Source organism: Lemur catta, chromosome X (genome assembly GCF_020740605.2).
Source record: "Lemur catta isolate mLemCat1 chromosome X, mLemCat1.pri, whole genome shotgun sequence".
NCBI classification, from domain to species: domain Eukaryota; kingdom Metazoa; phylum Chordata; class Mammalia; order Primates; family Lemuridae; genus Lemur; species Lemur catta.
Genome location: NC_059155.1, coordinates 5260201 through 5280602, shown reverse-complemented (window position 1 = coordinate 5280602; position 20402 = coordinate 5260201). Strand labels below are relative to the sequence as shown.

General features: G+C 38.2%; 1 protein-coding gene across 1 annotated transcript in view; it reads left to right on the top strand.

Annotated features, from left to right (window-relative positions):
• GABRA3 (gamma-aminobutyric acid type A receptor subunit alpha3) overlaps nucleotides 1-20402 on the top strand; it is a 227723-nt gene that overhangs the window by 90302 nt on the left and 117019 nt on the right. Inside the window, exons 2-3 of the mRNA XM_045538579.1 lie at nucleotides 401-566; nucleotides 14879-15000. Of these exons, the coding sequence (XP_045394535.1) occupies nucleotides 427-566; nucleotides 14879-15000 (262 nt within the window). The 5' untranslated portion in view covers nucleotides 401-426. The remainder of the gene's footprint in view (nucleotides 1-400; nucleotides 567-14878; nucleotides 15001-20402) is intronic.

Genomic DNA, 20402 nt, shown 5'->3' with positions numbered 1-20402 from the left:
GGCATGAGAAACTGTTTTAAGCTCTTGGGTTATAAGAGGTAACTAAGGCTAAGGGAAGTTCTATGACTCACCTAGTCATATGGGAAGACAAGGAAAGAAATGGAACTGTAATGTAAGACTCCTGGTTACTGATCTAGAGCTCTTTACACTATGCTATGCATCCTTTCTTGGATGGATTCTGGTATATTCAGGAGAGGGGTATGTTGGGAATGAATTTTGGTGGCATTGACAAGCTGTGTAGAGAGGACTATGAAATTAAGCATTGAGTAACTGAAAACTAGAGATGTTAAATGGCTCTAATAGAGTTGAATAAGATCATTCTTTTTTACCTCTTTCTCCTCCCTCCCTTGATTTTCAACCCCTTACCTCTTTCCCTTTCTCTGAACTGTGAATCTCACAGGTCTCTCCAAGTTGGTGCCTAAGAAGATGATGATCACCCAAATGAGTCACTACTATGTGACCAGCGTTGGGCTTCTTTTCCTGGTCAATATTTTCCCTGGAACTACTGGCCAAGGGGAATCAAGACGACAAGAACCTGGGGACTTTGTGAAGCAGGATATTGGCGGGTAAGAACCCTTAACTCTTGGAATGAAAGAAGACTGTGATAAAGGCTTGCCTAAGACCAAAACTTCAGATTTTTCCCCACAGATGAACCCAAGTACTCTGATACTTATAAATTACATTGTATGTGGAAAGAAATCATCAGCTCATACCCTCAAGGTGGAAAGAGATCTCAAATGTCTTTCTTCTTCGGTAACTGCCTAGCCCATGCTTGAACCTTCTCTGTAATATCTTAAAAGCAGTTCTCTCCAGCCTTTTGCTCTCAATTTTATCTTTTCTCTCTTAGATCATCTTCAACCTGTCCCTTTTTATTGGCTCTGGCCCATTAGCATTTAAACATGATCAAGAATGTCCCATCTTAAATTTAAAAATCTTCCCTTCAGATGGTGCCTTAAGTGTTTGCTCCCTTTCACAGCCGTATTTCCTGAAGAGGTGGTATACTTCATTGTCTCTATGTATCTCTCACATTCCTCCACCTGCTGCTATCTGACTTCCAACCCCATGTCTCTAAGGCAACTTCTCTAACCAAGATGGCCAATGTTGGCTCTGTTGCTAAAATGAACAGCTTGTCTGTCCTTATGTTACTCAATTCCTTTAGTAACATGTTGCAGTATTAAATGTTCTTGACTTCTCCCTCCTTAACTTCTTTTTATTATGAAATAAAACACACACATAGAAACATGCACAAAATATAAATTTAAGTTTAAGAATAATTCTCTTTGACTTCAGAAACACCACAATTCCCTGGTGCTTAGATTGGGTTCTGTAGAAGCAAGGCATGGAACAAGGATTCTTGAGCAAATTATTTATTGAGAGTTCACTCAAGAGAAACCTATAAGGAAGTAAGTGAAGCAAGACAGTGAAAGGGAAGAAGTAAAACAAAGTTGCAGCTTCAATTTGACCCTGTGGGGAGGTGTGAAACATAAAGGGCACTACAGATTTGTCCTACCTTCAGGCAAAGGGCCCAGGCTTTCATATCCTCATCTCAATCAGTCCTTGCCTGTGGGCCTCCTGGAGGAAGGCATATCCTCCCAGACATTTTAGGGTGAGGTGGCTCCCTTCAACAGGTGGTAATTCTCCAAAGTAGCTGGAGGATGGTTTCACTGGCCCAGTAAAGGTAATCTGGGCATAGTACCAATAATAAATATTGCACCTGGTTTTCTTTATGCATATATGGCTATGCTTTCTACAATATTTTCACAATGTTATGCAGCTATATCAAAGGCCTTTGTGATATAAAGATCTTTTATAGTCTTCTTTGCTTTTGTTCATCCCTCAGGTGTTGGTGTTCTTCTTTGTTTTGTTCTAGGAGCTCTTCTTATCATACAAATGCCCTAAGTGACTTCATCCATTTCTATGACATTGTTACATAAATGCCAATGAGTTTCATCTCAGTCTTCATTCCTGACTTCTCTTGAGTATCTGACTTCTATATCCAAATGTCTATTGGACATATCCATGTGGCTATTCCACAAACTCCTTAAACTAAGCATGTCCAAAGTAGTCTCGTCATCACCATCTTCCTCCTTCACCCTAAAGAAAAAACAAAACAAAACAAACAACAAATAAACAAAAAATATTCCTCTTCCACTTTTTCCTGTTTCAGCCAATGGGACTACCACACACCCAGTTGCTCAAGCCAGAAGCTTTGAATCAATTTTGCCAGTTTTCTGCCCTTCACTCTCCAGATTGAATTAATTACCAAGATATGTCATTTCTACCTCCCACATAGCTTGGATTCATCTACTCTTTCCCAACTTTCCTGCTACCACCCTAGTTTAATTTAATGTTGTTTCCCACTTGGACCACTGCAAGAGCCTCTAATTTACCTTACTTCCTAAAGTCTTGTTCCCATCCAAACTAACCTCTACTCTATAGCCAGTGTTTCTTCTATAATGCATACCTACCCTATTTAGAGCCCTTTAATGGCTTCCTATTGTCCCTAGAATAAAGTCCAAACACCTTAACATGATTTTATAAGGTTCATTATGACCCAGCCTCTACCTATTTTGTTAGCCTTATTTCTTAGTTCTCCTGCCACCAAACTCTGTGTTCTTCAACGATGCTGAACTTCCTTCAGACTTTAAAATCCCATTTCATGCAGGGAATATTATTACTAGAAATTACCCCTTAGCCTTGCAATATTTCAGTATTACACAGAATATTTTATTCTTTGATAGTGCCTTTTTTTTCGGTTTTACATTTGGTCATTGTCTTATATTCTTGGAAACATACATCTTGAAATAGGAATTGTTCCTAATTATTTTGCAGGATTCATTATCTTAATGTACTCTGAGACTTTTCATCTTCTATCAGCAGTTTTGCAGTAATCTCTGGGGCTGAGGCTGCAGAACTGGACTTGTATGTCCTTAGAATCTTGGCATATGAAACTCATTTTTTTCTTTTCCCAGATTTGGAAAATCAAACCAATTCTGTTATTATTAACTTCTCATGTATCTGATTTTACTGGGCCATGATAGATATTCTAAATAAGATGGAGTTTTAAATACAGACTCTTACCTCTTCAAGCATTAAAGCCTTTTTTAATTTTAAGTCTGAGAATAAATTTTTCTAAAAAATGTATTGCATATATTTTCTTACAATCCTAAACAAGGATTTTAAACAGAGTAGTTCCTTTTCTTGGTAGCTTTTGGTCATCATAAATAACATTCAAGGCCAGGCACAATGGCATGTGCCTGTCTGTAGTCCCAGCAACTGGGGAGGCTGATGAGGGAAGATCTTTTGAGCCTAGACATTCCAGACCAACCTGTGTAACACGGTGATGTTAAAATAAAAATTTAAAAAAAATACAATCTTGGTTGTGTCTAAAAATAAAAAAAAATAATTATATTCATTCTATGTCTTTTTTCTTTTTGCCTCTATTTTCAGTGCTAATTGTCACCTCTCCTCTTTACATTGGTTTGTTTACACCCTCTTGGCGATTAGAAAACCAGATAGCCAAGCCTTTTAGCAATTATATTAAAAGAGGAGGCCAAGAAATCTTGCCTGAAAAAGCAAAGTGAAGTGCTTGTTTTTAATACATAGGCATAATGAGTACATGTTTCTTGAACTAGAAACATTTTTGGTTTACTTTCTTCCAAGTCTAGTGCAATTCATACTTTGGAGGGATGACACTACTAAAAACCTGGCTCTAAATATTAGGGTTGGCACTCTATTTGCACTTGCTAGAAATAAAGAAATCAATATAACTTTAAAATATATCATATATGCTAGTAATTCTGATACTTAACAGAGCTACTGGTTCTTTTTGTTTGCTTGTTTTCATAATTTGTTAATTTTGGTTTTTTGTGTTGAAAAAATCCATTTGCTGTATTATTTTATCCAACTTTAGTGGTTTATTCAATTAAATCACCTGGGTTGGCTGCCTCAGTAGCTTCAGCAGTAGTTTATTGAGCAGTAGTTTGTATAAATCATGTGATAGATGCAATGGTTCTCAACGTTTGGTATGTGTAAGCAAGAAAGCAGTCTCCACACCCAAAGATTGTGATTTAGGATCTCTAGGGATAGCGGCTAATAATCTGCATTTTATCAAATTCCCAAGATGATTCTGATGTCAGGAATCTTTGATCAATACTTTGAGGATATGGTTCCTATTTTCAAGGAACAGTGTAATTAGAGATTTGGGATTCTAGAACTTTAGAATAGCCCGGATGGGAAAAACTGAAGAAAGCATCTAAATCTGATCCCTCATTTTGTATATGAAGAGACTGAGGTTCAGAAAGGAAAATTGACTTTCCTAAGCTCTTACAGCAAATTAACAGTGGAGCCAGGTCTAAAACACCAATTTCTGATTCCTGGTCCTATGTTCTTGAGGAAAACATACAGAGAACAATTTTAACTTCATATAATGAATACATTTCTCATACCCCTGCTTCCTGGTCTAGTATTTTGACCATCATCAAATGGAACTATATATGTGAACAATGTTTAGTTGAACCAGTATGAAACTGTCATTTTTCTGGGTCAAAATGGTTGAATATCAGCAATTTCATAATGGGTCAACAAGTAAGTTCCCAAGTAGCAATTAAGTGCCAAATGGATCTTCCTTCAAGGTCTGAATATAGTTTGTTGAATCTGTCAGGATCCCAAAGAATACAGATGGGACATTTCAATTAAGATTATTTGAGAAGGGGAGATTTGCAGAGAAACTAATAATAAAGTTATGGTCTAGGTAGAAGGAAACCACAAGGAATAGAGCAAGAACCTAAAGCCTGTAACAGCCATAGCATGTAGAACAAGGCTTCTTAAGAGGTGCAGAGATTCTTAGTGGGGGAAATCACCAGCCTGAGGAGATATAATAGGGAGATAGTCAAGGAATTACATGCCAAGACTTTACTCTTCTCCTTCCTCTGATCTTCAGCCAAGGTGGCCAAATTTGAGTTGAAGCCAGAGGACAATGGAGCATGTTGATATAGTTCATACATGTCAGCCTTCTAGGAAAGAGTACAGGATGGAGAAGAGTGGAGAATATATATGAAAGACAAAATGAAAAACTTTGTGCACAAGGCCTCAAATTTACATGCTAAGAATAAAGTGGAGACCATGATTTGGGAGGAACATGGCACAGCACTAACACTTTCTGCATTAAGATTATATGGTGGTGGCAGTGGTGACAGCTGATGCTGTGAACTGAAGAGGTAATGGGAGAGTTGCTTATTTCCTTGTCACGTCTACAGCCTAACTTGGTGCCACTGTTCAAAGGTGTCAGTCCTTGTAAGCATCTTGAAAGGTATTCTCTCAGTCCTTTTAATCTCAGAATAAACAAGCACCTGTGGCCATACATGTATTTACTGTGATTTGAAGTCCAATACCTTCTATTTATATACAGTCTCTATTATGGAATCAATTCATCAATACTCTTAGCATTCAATTATCAAATTTTAAACTTTCAGAATCAGATGTGAGACCTGAGTGGCTGTCAGTTTTTAGGCTCCTATCCTGGGCAGAAATCCCTACTGAATTATGGTTGATGATTGACCTGGCAGGTTGAATCCCTCCAGTGATAAGCTGCATCACTACCACAGGGCATAGATCCAGGTGCTTCCTATATTGAGTTGAAGCCCCAACACCTCCCAGTTATAAGGACCTGTAACATTGGTTTCTTCTTCCACATAGCAGCTCTCAGATCTACTCCATGCTTTCTTGTCTACAGGTTAACTCATTTCTTTCAACTATTCTTCTGACATACTATGGTTTTTCAGACACTGCCTCAAACTGGATACTCTCCTTTGTTCTCTAATTAGATGATTTTGAAACTCAAGAATTTATACTTATTTGTGGTTTTCATATTCCATCACATTAGTTTAAACTTTATATTCATATAGCTCTTACTATGTACCGAGCACTATTCTAAGTACTTTTATATGTTAACTCATATAATCCTTATAACAGACCTGCTAGTTAGGTGATGCTATTATTCCCATTTTAAAGATAAAACATGGAGACACAGAGTGGTCAAGTAACTTGCCAAAGCTCACATAGCTAGAAAGTGGCAGAGCTAGGACTAAAACCCAGAGAAGCTGGCTATTAATGACTACAACCTATTGTTTTCTATGAGTTTGGCCACTTTCAAGTAAGAATTAGGCACATGTCCATTTCTTTCATGCATGTGAACATTTACTTATATATAACAATCTCTCAATCTCTGACTACTTAATATCTCAGCCACATGGCTGTATACTGTATTAAGTTGGGGCAAGTGTAGTTTTCTTATAAGATCTGGAAGAATAAGAAATATCATTTGAACTTACCGTTTTCTGTTATAAAATGGAAATGTAGCATTTGTGATACTGGACAGGGATGGACTGTAAGGCTGGTGGTGGGAACCCCCTCCCCCCAAAAAAGATAAACTCTGCTAAAGGCAGATTACTCTCTGAAGTGGCAGGCAAAAGCCTGCCTCAGAGTTACATCCTGTCATTGCTAGCTAAACACCCCAGCCCGGGCTCAACCACATCCTGCTTTCTGTGACCTAGGCACTGGGCCGAAAACAGCACCTGCCGCTCTTCCGAGAAAAAGGCCCTTCCACTTATGCCCCACACCACATATAAATACCCTTGCCTCAGTCCCAGATGACTGCGACTTCCCGAGTCCCTGGTTTCTCCTGGGACATGGGAACCTTGCCCAGGTCCCTCCCTTGGGACCCGTTACCCTCACCCTGGAGCACTCCAATAAAGCCTCTTTGCTTAACCCTTTCAACCCTGCTCACCTTTCTTTCTCTGGTGCCGACCATCCAAAATGTATATTCAGTGGATTTTGGGTAGAATGTCCCATAGATGTCAGTCAGGCCCATTTCTTCTAGCATTCTGTTTAAGTCTACTATTTCTTTGCTTATTTTTTGCTTGGAGGATCTGTCCTGTGCTGTCAGTGGGGTGTTAAAGTCTCCAGCTATTACAGTATTGTTGTCTATCATTTGGTTCAGATCAAGTAGGGTTTGCTTTATGAATCTGGGTGCGCCTAGGTTGGGTGCATATATATTAAGTATAGTTATGTCTTCTTCTTGAATTGTGCCTTTCACCAGTATGTAGTAACCATCTTTGTCTTTTATTACTTTTGTTGGTTTAAAGACTAAGTTATTGGAAATTAAAACTGCCACACCAGCTTTCTTTTGGCTACCGTTTGCTTGAAATATCGATTTCCACCCTTTTATTTTCAGTCTAAATGCATCTTTGCAGGTTAGGTGAGTTTCCTGAAGACAGCAGATACTTGGTTTGTGTTTTTTTATCCATTAGCCCAGTCTATGTCTCTTGAGTGGGGAATGCAGGCCATTGACATTTAGTGAGAGAACTGATAAGTGGGACAGATTTCTGTTCATCTTCTTGGGTAGAACTTCATTGCTATGTTTTCTCTCTTGAGCCATTGTGGTGGCTGGAATTTGATCTTTAGCTCTTGGGTGGTTTTACATTCGTGGGTCTTTGTTGTGCTGATCTGTGTGTAACTCTCTTTTGAGTACTTCTTGGAGGGGTGGTCTTGTCTTGGTGAATTCCCTCAGTCCTTGTTTATCTGAGAATGTCTTAATTTCTCCTTCATATAGAAAGCTGAGCTTAGCTGGGTATGAGATTCTAGGCTGGGCATTATTCTGTTTCAAAAGAGTGAGAATGGGGCCCTAACTTCTTCTTGCTTGTAAAGTTTCAGTTGAGAAATCTGGCGTAATTCTAATGGGCCTCCCTTTGTATGTTACTTGTTTCTTTCTCCTTATAGCTTGAAGAAGGGTCTCTTTAGTGGATATTTTGGTCAGTCTGATGACTACGTGGTGTGGTGTTTTCCTATTTGCTATGAATCTCCCAGGGGTTCTTTGAGCTTCTTGAACCTGTATATCTAGAGTTTTAGCAAGGCCTGGGAAATTTTCTTCTATTCTGTCTTCAAATAATTTATCCAGCCCTTGCTTATTATCTTCTTCACCCTCAGGGATGCTGATAACTCTCACATTAGGCTTCTTCACATAATCCCACATTTCTTGTAGACTCTGATCTTTTTTCTTATTTCTTTGCTCTATCTCTGTGACTGACTTATTTAATTGGAAAGGGTTATCTTCAATCTCTGAGATTCTTTCTTCTGTTTGATCTACCCTGTTCTTGAGACTATCCACTGTGTTTTGTAGCTCCCTGAATAAATTCTTCATTTCTAGGAGTTCAGTTTGGTTTTTCTTCAATATTTCAATTTCCTTAGTGAATTTTTCTTCCAAATCCTGGATTTTTTTTGTGGTTTCTTTGTGTTGGTTATCCATTTTTTCTTGTATATTATTCAGCTTATTTATAATCCATAACTGAAATTCTTCCGGTAACATGTTGGTATTTTGAATCTGGTTTGTGCCAATTGGAGGAGAGCTGGTATTTCTCTTTGGGGGCGAGGTTTCCATTTGGTTTTTTGTGCTCCCCATATTTTTCTGCTGAGCCCTTCCCATCTGGATCTATCGTTAGATCTTTTCTCACAGCTTTAGTCTGGCTAACAGCATGCCTTGTACTCTGTTCTTAGGCTGTGAAACAATGTAGGTATATTGCTTCCTTTGTCCGGAGGGGGAGACTGTTATGTGTTGTTTAGAGTTTTCTCTATCTCAGTTGGGGGACTGCTTCTGATGGGTCCACCCCCAGAGGATTGGCTTGACCTAAGACCAGTTTGGCAAGTTAAGTCACTGGACTTTCAGTTAGCAGGCAGGATTCACACTATTTGCAAGCAGAAAGTCTCTCCCTCTCTTTTTTTTCTTTTTTTTTTTCCCCTGTCTTTTGGTTCTTCCTCTAGATGTGTGGTTTCTGTCTTTTTCTGCAGGAAAGACACTGGCTAGGGGGAGGAGGTGGTGCCCTTGCTTGCTCAGTGCCCCAGCTGCTGCAGCTCCCACTGGCAAAGGTCTACCCTGTCCCAATGTCCCCAAGGTCCAGGCTCCACACTCCTGTGTCTGGGGAAGCACTCAGTGTTCACATCTGGGAAGTGGACCTGGAGCGGGTCCATGAACCAGGGGATAGAGCCTCCTGGCACCCTATGGCTCTGCAGCAGCTAGGTCTTGGACCCCACAATGGCGGCTGCCCACCTGCAGATCACCGGCACTGGGGGGGAATGTTCAGGGTCCGGTAGGAACCAAGCTGGGGGCCTGGAGAGCTCAGGAGTATACAGTAGCTCCTGGGCTAGAGGGCCACCGAAAAGGAGAAAAGAAAAAGAAAGAAAGAGAAAAAAAATGAATAAAAAGAAAAAGAAAAAGAGAAACAAAAAAACCCAAAAACCAAAAAACAAACAAAAAAAACCACTAATAGTAATAATAAAAAAATAATATTTTAAAAAACCAATATGAATAAAAATAAAAATAAAAAGATTAAACGAGAAAGAAAAGAAAGAAAGAAAAAAAAAAAACACCTGTTATTCCGTGACCTAGAGTCTTAGCTCTTTCCCATTGATGTCTCCTGTCCACAGAGTTCATATAAAGCCACAGCTCTTGGCGTGGGGTCATGGACTATAACAGGGAGCTGCTCGGGGACCTGCGCGGCACCCTATGGATCCGCAGCGGCTAGGCTGTGGGTCCCAAGATGGTGACCGCGTGCCCGCCGGTCGCCGGCACTGGGGGAGAATGTTCAGAGCTCGGCAGGCGCCAGAGTCGGGGCCTCGGTGAGCACCACAGCCCACAGCAGCTCCCCAGCCGGGGGGCCACTGCACAAGGAAAAGAGTAAAAAAAAATCCCCACTTTATAATTTCACGATCGCGGTCCCTCACCTCGGCGCAGCTCTGCCCCTTTTCCCTTTAATCGCTTCGTTCTTGTGGGGATCCCCCAGAGTCCAAGCTCTTTCCCGCTGATGTCTCCCGTCCACAGAGTTCACACAGAGCCACAGCTCTTGGTGGGTTCACGGACTATAAACGGGAGCTGCACGGGGACCCGCGCAGGCCCCTATGGATCCGCAGCGGCTATGCTGTGAGACCCAAGATGGCGCCCGGGCGCCCGCCAGTCGCTGGTGCTGGGGGGGAATGTTCAGAGCTTTGCAGGCACCAGATCCCACAGCAGCTCCCCGGCTGGGGGAGCCGCTGAAGAAGAAAAAGAGAAAAAAAAAACCCGCTTTAATATTTCACGCTCGTGGTCCCTCGCCTCAGTGCAGCTCCGCACCTGTTCCTTTAAGTGTTAGGTCACCGCGGAAACCCCCCAGAGTCTAAGCTCCTTCCCGCTTATGTCACCTGTCCTCGGAGCTCCACGTCTCCCACGGTGATTCTGCACCAATTTCAGGCAGATCCCTGAGTGAGTGGGTGTGGAGGTCAGTGGGGAGAACAAGCCGCTTTGCTGTGGGGCTGAACCCCCCTCACTCGTTGGTGAGGCAGGTACAGCCGTCCCGCACTCCGCTGTCTGTTTTCCGTCCGGCACTCTCCAAATTATCTGGGTCTGATTTCCCACTCGCCTCTGTTTTTTCTTGTTCTCTGTGTCCCACGGGGATGCTCCGTGGGTTCACACCGCCGTTCCTGCGGGGGAGCGATCCTCTAGCGTTGTGGCAGGTCGAGATCCATGCCTTCCTCTCCGGGAGCACAAATCCAGGAGGTCACCTCCACTCCGCCATCTTCCCGACCCCCCATTTTTTTTTTTTTTAGTGAAACAGTGGCTTTCAGTTACCAAGAAGGCATGAAGTATTTGGTCTTTGTTTTACTTTAACTGAGCAAATAAAGTTAGTGTGAATAGGCAGGGCATGTGTTGGGTGGGTGTGTCTCCAGTCTATAGAAACTATTTCAGAAAAGAACAGCTGTGTTTTTTTGAGATGGATTGGGCATATTCTAGCTAAAAAATCAGTTTTTTTTCCCTTTAAGTGGCTTTTTTAAAGACGTTAGAATGTGTGCTATTGAATTCCAGGTGTTTCTCATTCCCTCCCCAGTATATTACTGGTGTCCCTAGTGCTGAATCTTTACTTAGACCTTTCCACTTATAGGAAAGACTGGGCTTAAAAATGAAAACATGGGGAAAGTTGAGAAATGGTGAGTAATCTGATTTGACTATGATTTCTGGTCAGAAAGAAAAGTAGCAGAATTTGCAGCTGTAAATATATATTTGGAACACATGGCAGAAGGCCATGAATGTTAGGCTAAGGAGTTGGAATTTTATTTGGTAAATGGTGAGAGTTATGGAAGGTTTGTGAGCAGTGCAAAGACATGATCTGTGCAGTAATTATGAATTTTCATTATTTTTAAAAATCTGTTTTCCCCCAAGAGATATGAAGTACTAGGAAAAATGCCATCCTTTTAATTAAGTAAATTTCTCTTCTCTTTTGATTGTTGTATGAACTGCATCAGCAACTCCACATCTGTGCCTCTCATGCTTCCCCCTAACATAAACACACCAGAGTCCTTGATGAAGTTGTTGAACTAATGTTGTTACTGCAATATCCTGCACTTAATCTCTTGCTGGTCAGTGAGCTTGGCCTTCTTCTGTAGCTTAAAAGTACATGTCTTTCAAAGGATTCTCATTGCATTTTCAGGAGTTTGGAGAGTAATAAACAATCCTCATTTACAAAACAATTGTATATTTATTATCTTATTTACTTATTTCTTTCAAAAACTTTCAAAGGTAGGGTATTATTATCCTCATTTTACATATATGGAAATACTGGCATACTTTGTTTTGTTGTGCTTCACTTGCTTGTGCTACAGATATTGCACTTTTTTTTTTTTACAAATTGAAGGTATGTGGCAACCCTGTGTCAAGCAAGTCTAACGACACAATTTTTCCAATAGCATATGCTCACTTTGTGTCTCTGTGTCACATTTTGGTAATTATTCCACTATTTCAAGCTTTTTCATCATTATTATAGCTGTTATTGTGATCTGTGATTATAATTGTTTTGGAGTGCCATGAACCATGCCTATATAAGATGGTGAAGTTAATCAATAAATGTTACATGTGTTCTGACTGCTTCACCAACTGGTCATTCCCCCATCTCATCAACTTGATGAGCATGTGGCATTGAACAATTCCTTTCTGTCTTTGGGGTCAGTGTCTTAGGTGTTCCATGTGTAAAATGAAGGGAAAGAATTATTAATACATAATCTCTAAGGTCCTCCACAATTCTGACATGCCATGATTCTTTCCTTTTTCCCCGAACTACTTTTGGATAGTCACAAACTATACCATTTTCACTGCAATTTAGTTATTGAAGAATAGAGTCCTGATTTAGGTTCTAGATTAAACCAACTTCTAACTCCGTATGCAATAATTTAGTACACATCAGGGGAAAAATTTATCAGTGATCAAGTGTAAAATTGTAGAGAAACCTATTGAAAATAGTTTTGGGGTGCTATTTAGCATAGATTTTTGACTTAAAAGTTTTAAAGTTATTGGCAAAGAATGCTGCTAACATATGAACAGTCAGCAGGGGATGGAAATGTATTCTCATGGAAGTTAGTATTTCAGTAAGAGAGGTGTCACCATGTATTGTCCTTATATTCAGGAATTTTGAATCCAAATTTTAGCTTACCCATTAACTCTCAGGGTAATTAAACACTTATGTTCAGGGGCTTTAGTGTTCCCATCTAAAAATCCATTTGGATTAGATAATTTCTGAAGGCCTTTATAGTTTGTCTATGCTTCTATGAGGATTCTCCTTTCTATCCTCTTCTAGTAACCCAATAAATTATTTCTCATTCAATTTATGTATCAATTTCTCAGAAATTGAATTAGGCTATCCAAGGTGGAGCAAGATCTCCTGCGGTGAGAGTTAAGGGATAATGAGAAAGAGGTTTGCATACAATCAATTGAGCTACTACAACCTTCCTCCCCCCGGATCCCCCTGCCCATGTCAGGTGGATCCAGAACATTGGTGGATTGAGCCTACAGTGGGCTGTCACCGGACAGGGTGTCTGTACTTACCACTTTAGCATACTGATGTCAGTTCCTTGGCTCTGCACTGCAGTTCCCTTCTTTATTTCCCCTTCCCACCGAGGCATCTGTATAGCTTCTTGTGATCTGTCCACTTAGCCAGTCATCTCTACTCTTGACTAGGTTCTGGTGTCTCTCTGGCTGAAGCTTTCCTTATAGCTTTTGTCTGATGACACAAACAAATTTTTGTTGTTAATATTTATATTTGAATAATGCATTTGAGTGCGTAAACTACTATTTTAAGGAAGAGAAAATAAATTTTTAATACTTCTATATATGAAGCATTAAGCCTGACAATTTTAATATATTATATTGTTTAATATTAATGCAATATATCTGTGAAGTTATTTTAATTTCAAAGGTCCTATAGCTTTTACTAGAGGTGTTATATGGCTTGCCTAAGGTTACAAAACTAAAAAACTCAAATGTATGTGCCAAATTCTTTAAGCCTAGTTCCCTTTCCTATGTGTATCTATTTTATAATTTGATTTGTCGGCAACCTTGTAAGTTAAGCCAGGGAAGGATTAGTTGTTTTATTTTACTTTATTTTGTTTTCTGCTCCATCATAACACCTAAAACAGTAATAGGCACATAATTAATACTCAATAAAAATGCATTGAATGATTAAGTGAATTGAATTCATCTATAAATTGAGGATCTTGTGGTTCTAAATGAGTTTTCCAAGGTTATCAGCCAAAGAGTGGCAGTTTAGAGTGAGAACTATTCAATTCAAATGTTTCTACTATTCTGTAGATCTTTCTCAGGGTCTTTTCAGAACAAGAGCCTTGCTCACTGCTAAGGATAAATATTGGTGGGAAGACATATGTCTGTTTCTTAGGGGACTCCTTCTTAACTGGTATCTTGTGACTTTATAGCTCTGATTAACTGGATTCTGGGAATAGTTATTTATACATTAATTAATGTCAACTTTATGGGTTCAAGTTAAAAATGGGGAAAACTGAGACCACAAAACATATAGTACTGTAAGTTGCTTAATGGTCTCCCCTAAATCACCAGTACAGCTGGAACTAGAAACCAGGATTTTTACCTCTTGGTCCATTACTTGATTCTATTAATACATCATGCTTCTTGACCCTTGGAAACAGCCATTTCTTTCATCATATCTTGCTTTCCCCTGAACTACTCAGGGCCTTTCCTTATTTCCAGGACTGTCAAACCATACCAAGCTCCTTCTCCAAAAGTGAAAGTATCAGTCTCAGTGACTGGGCCTGATTAGGTGGCTAGTAAAGTGCCTAATGCTCAGAAAGGCTTGCAGAAGACATCAAAACTGGAGAAGAAGGAGATAGCGGAGGGACACTAGAAAATTCGAAAAATTGGATTACAGCTCTATCCTTGCCTCCCACTAGTAATATGGCTGTGGGAAAGTTTGGTTTATAAGAGAGATTAAGGAGTGTCTTATGAGTCCTCTTGGTAGCTTTCACATTTGATGGACTACTACTTCTCTTGGTTGCCCTATCTCCATAGGGTGGGGGTTGGGATAGACTAAATGCAATTCAAGGATCTGCCTGACTCTGTTTTTCTGTGAACTTATGTCTTTCTGGGCTAGAAAAGAGGTGAGTTTTCAGTGACAACATTTCCCTTCTTTATTTTGGGGCCTGTTTATTCATGCAACAAAATTTGATGAATCAACTGTATGCCAGGTACTGTTCCCAGTGACATTCTGTCCAGAATTTCTGCTTGTGTCCCTCTCTTGCTGGGATGGAGCTGAGGCATATGCCTGTTAAAGCTCATGCCCGTGCTGGAGTAAGAGCTCAGGTATTGACCACTGTCTGCCTCATAGGCAATCATTGTGACAAATAGGAAGTACTTGCTGTTTTGGTTAAGATATAGGGCTGTGTAACTGGCACAGTCTATTGGTTGAAATTGTCTCGAAATAAAATAGTCCAATATGTAAGTTTTCCTATTAAGAACTATTATTTTCCTTCTCTTTTCCTTGCACTGCCCCAGACTCTCTCCTAAGCATGCCCCAGATATTCCTGATGACAGCACTGATAACATCACTATCTTTACCAGAATCTTGGATCGTCTTCTGGATGGCTATGACAACCGCCTGCGACCTGGGCTTGGAGGTCAGTTATTACTTTAATTTCCTCTTTTTGGCTATTGTCATCTAAAAAGAGTGGGTAGACGTAGTCCACTGAGCAATTGGGTTAGTGTAAAGCTGAGTTTCTTCCCTATGAGCACTGGAAATTAGTTCTAATCCTTCATTTCAGTGGATGATTTCTCTGGTCTGGTTTTGGAAGATTCCAGATTTCACTTAGGAAAATGCATCTGGAGTATGATACAGATGGTCCCTGACTTACAATAATTTGACTGACAATTTTTTGACTTTATGATGATTTTAGCAGACTTAGCCTGATGCATTTCAACTTACAAAATTTTTAGTTTATTATGGTTTTATCAGGGCATAACCCCATCATAAGTTGAGGGGCATCTGTACCTCAAAGTTAGACTATGCTCATTTCTAGTAACAAAATACCAATCCCTGCCTGGATGACAGGTGTGGCCCAGGAGCCACAGCTGGGAAACATGCCTTTGTTCCAAAAACCCTGACCACATATCAGCCTGACACTCCGAAAAGGAGAAGTCTACTGGCTAGGTGGGATATTAGTTGGCCATAAGTTTAGTATAATTAACACTACAATCACAATAAGGTACATGCATTGTAATATATCATGGGTTGTGTTGAAACAGCAAGTATGCAAGTGTGCGTGTAGTGTGCGTGCATGTGTGTTTGTGTGTAATTTTTCCCTGAACCATTTGAAAATTAACTGTAGATATCATGTCCCTTTATCCCTAAATACTTCATTGTGAATTTTCTTAGAACAAAGAAATTATTTTATAAAACTATAATATAATTATAAATTCAGAAAATATAACTTAATATCATTTTCTAATTTGTAGTCCATATTCAAATTTTGCCAGTTATCCCAGAAGCATCCTCTAAAGCAATTTTCCTTGATTTAGGATTTAATCCAGGATTATGTATTACGTTTGTTATCATGTCCATTTAGCCTATACTCAGCATTTCTTTGTCTTTTATGACTTTGATTAGATCTTTGTTATTCATTTTTGGAAGTAACACCACAGGAGTTAATTGAGTCTTTCTCAGTGTGTTACTCAAGAAGGGACATGATGTCTGTTTGCCCCATTATTGGTAATGTTAATTTGAATGTTCACCAAGTTCTTCTACTCTAAAATTAATATTCAGTTTATAATTGATAAATAATTTGTGTGGAAATGCTTTGAGACTATTCTATTTCTCTTCCAACTTGTACCCAATTGTTTTAGCAGCTTTTGATTATTCTTGCATGAATAATGACAATTATGGCTGCAAAATGGTGATTTTCTAAATCTGTTATTCTTCTACATTTATTAGGTGGCATTCTATTAAAAAAACTTCCTTTATCTTTAATTATTTAGCTAATGTCCATATAAATGAATTCTTTTTTATTCAGTGAATTATAATCCATTTTTCATATCATTTTTCATTTTGGTTAAAATTTTTGCTCATAATTTTCTATATTTGCCTAGTGGGAATCTATTCAATCTGGCTTCTGTTTCCTTTTGTTATGTTCTCATTTTTTGAGCACTTTCTTTTTTAATTTTTTTTATTTCAGCATATTATGGGGATACAAATGTTTAGGTTACATATATTGCCCTTGCCCCACCCGAGTCAGAGCTTCAAGTGTGTCTGTCCCCCAGACAGTGTGCACCGCACCCATTAGGTGTGAATATACCCAACCCCTCCCCCCTCCCATCTGCCTGACACCTGATGCATGTTATTATTATATGTGCTCATAAGTGTTGATCAGTTAAAACCAATTTGATAGTGAGTACATGTGGTGCTTGTTTTTCCCATTCTTGTGATACTTCACTTAGTAGAACGGGCTCCAGCTCTATCCAGGATAATACAAGAGGTGCTAGTTCACCATTGTTTTTTGTGGCTGAGTAGAATTCCATGGTATACATATACCACATTTTATTAATCCACTCATGTATTGATGGGCACTTGGGTTGTTTCCACATCTTTGCAATTGTGAATTGTGCTGCTATAAACATTCAAGTGTAGATGTCTTTTATATAGAATGTCTTTTTTTCCTTTGGGTAGATGCCCAGTAGTGGGATTGCCAGGTCAACTGGTAGCTCTACTTGTAGCTCTTTGAGGAATCTCCATATTACTTTCCACAGAGGTTGTACTAGTTTGCAGTCCCACCAGCAGTGTATGAGTGTTCCTATCTCTCCCCATCCACACCAACATTAAGACCGTTTCCACAAACTTTAAGTGGTTGTTTTTAAAATAAATTTCAGTTTCACTGAGGAGCAGATCTGCAGAGCTCCTCATGCTTTCATGCCAGAAGTTGAAATTCTAGTAGCATTTTTTATAGATTTGTCAGATTATATACATAGATGATTATGTCATATGAGAAGAAAGACAGTTTTAATTCCTCTTGTCCAATGTGGATGACCTTTCTTTCTTGCTTTATTGCACTGCATAGACCTCACATGTAATGTCAAATAAAAATGGTGAAAGCAGACATCATTGTCTTCTTCCTGGTCTTAGAGAGAAAGATTTCAGTTTTTCACCATTAAAGATGATGGTAAGTGTAGGTTTTGCCTAGATACAATTTACCAAGTTCAGGAAGTTCTTTTGTACTGCTAGTTTCTTAAAAGCTTTTAACAGAAATGTTAGAATTTTTGAAAGGCTCTGTGTCTATTGTGTTGATTATGTAATTTTTCTGTCTTAGTGTGCTGATATGGTGAATTATGTTGATTGATTTTCAAATGTTTAAATCAACCTTCATTCCCTTTGATAAGTGCCACTTCTGTCTTAATTACCATATATTTATGATAGGTTTGATATCTGGTAGTGTAAGTCCTCCAGCCTTGTTCTTCTTCCTCAGGATTGCCTTGGCTACTCATGGCCCTTTGTATTTCTAGATAAATTTTAGAATCATCTTATCATTTTCTTAAAAAATCTGCTAGGATTGGCTTTACATTGAATATATAACTTAACTTGAGGAAACTTTTTATCTTTATGATACTGAATCTTCTAATTCATTAACAAAATATATCCCTCCATTTATTTTGTTCTTTAATGTCTCTCATTGTTTTCACATTTTCATTGTATAGGTCCCGAATATTTTTGTTTGATCTGTGCCTTGAGATCTGATTTTTATGTTATTTTTAAAATTTGCTATAGCTATGTAGAAATATAGGCCGGACGCGGTGGCTCACGGATTACAGAGTGCTGTAATCCTAGCACTCTGGGAGGCCGAGGCAGGTGGATCGCTCGAGGTCAGGAGTTTGAGACCAGCCTGAGCGAGACCCCGTCTTTACTAAAAATCGAAATAAAAATCATCTGGACAACTAAAAATATATATAGAAAAATTAGCCGAGCATGGTGGCACATGCCTGTGGTCCCAGCTACTTGGGAGGCTGAGGCAGGAGGATTACTTGAGCCCAGGAGTTTGAGGTTGCTGTGAGCTAGGCTGATGCCATGGCACTCACTCTAGCCCGGGCAACAAAGTGAGACTCTGTCTCAAAAAAGAAAAAAAGAAAAAAAGAAAAAAGAAATATGCATTGGTCTTATATATTGTACTTGTATCCAAAAGCCTTGTTGTATTGACTTATTAATTCTAATAGTTTGTCATTTTTTTACGATTTTCTGCATGCAGATTCATATCACCTTCAATTAGAGTAGAACAGAAGAGGTAATATTATAGCAGTCATCCTTGTTCTATTCCTAATTTCAGTGGAAAAACTTTTGATATTTCACCATTAGTAATGAATTTTGTTGTAGGTTTACTTTGTAGATATTCTTTATATGATTAAGGAATTTTTTTTCCATTCCTAGGTTGCTGAAAAATGTTATCATGAATAAATACTGAATTTTATCAAATGCTTATTTCAATGTCTATTAAGATTACCATGAGATTTTTTCCATTTTTTTCTGTTCTTAAAATTAAATTTATACCATGAATTAATTAAAATATAAATGATAAACCACCCTTGCATTCCTGAAATAAAATTGCTGACTATGGTGCATTATTTTTTTATATATCATTGTACTTAATTTGCTAATATTTTGTTTGAATTTTTGCATCTCTTTTAATGAGAGACATTTTCCTGTTTTGCAATGTCCTCATTCAATTTTGGTAATAAGTTTATGCCAACCTCCTACAAAGAGCTAGAATGTTTTTCTTCCATATCTATTTTTTGGAAAAGTTCATGTAAGATTGGCATGACATCTTCCCTAAAAGTTTACAGGAATTCACAAACAAAACCATTTGAGCCTGTTGTTTTATTTGTGGTTTCTAAACATAATTCATAGGCATTAGACTATTCACATTTTTATATTTCTTCTCTCATTTTCTATAGGAAGATTTTCTGAAGAAATTTGTTGTTTATTTAATTAAAATTGTGAAATTTATTGCCAAGAAATTATTAATATCCTCTTATTGTTTTTTTTTTAAAGTCTGTAGGACCGATAGTGATAACTGCTTTTTCATTTCTGATATTGTTCATTTGTGTTTTCACTTTTTCTTGATCTGTCTTGCTAGGGATTCATCAAATTTATTATTCTTCTCAAAGAACCACACTTATCTTTGTTGTTTTTGTCTTCTTTTATGTGTTTTTTGATATTTCATTGATTTCAGATCTTTTACTTGTTTTTTCTTCTCATTTATTTTCAGTCTTTCTCCTTTTCTAATATATAATGTTAAGGCCAAACATTTCATCTGAATACCGATTTAGCTGCATTCCACGAGTTTTGAAATTTATCTTCATTGTTATGTATATTTTATGTAAAATCTTTTCTTTCAGTTTTTTATTTCATTTTGATCCAAGAATTATTTAGAAATGTGTTGTTTAATTTTAAAGGAGTTTATGACTTTCTTATTATTTTGATTCTTATTTTTAGCTCTGAATTCCATTATGATCAGAGAATATAGTCTAAATGATTTCAATCATGTAAAATTTTTCAAGGCTTTTTTTTTAACAGTTCAGCATAAGGTCAGTTTTGGGAAAATTTCCATGTACTCTTGAAAATGACATGACTATTCTCATTGTTGTGTGCAGTGTATCAATCAGTCATCTTTGTTAACTGAGCTTTTCAGATCTTGTATAACATTACTCTATATTCAAGAAATTTGTCTATCCAAATTATAAATTGTTTCACAATATTAACATATAACATTCTTGATAATCATTTATTAAGTGTAGTATATGAAAATATGTTTATCTGATTTGTGATATGATATTTCTCCTTTTGCTTCTCTCAATTTTTACATTTATAATATTGATTGCATATAGATTGTGATATTTTCATGTTTGATTAGCTCCTTTATTATTTTGAAATGCTTCTTGCTCTAAAGTCTATGTTCACTACAATCAGTAAAGATACACTGCATTTTTGGGGGTGGAAAGAGTGGAGTTAGTGTTTGCATTGTATATCTTTGTCTATCCTTTG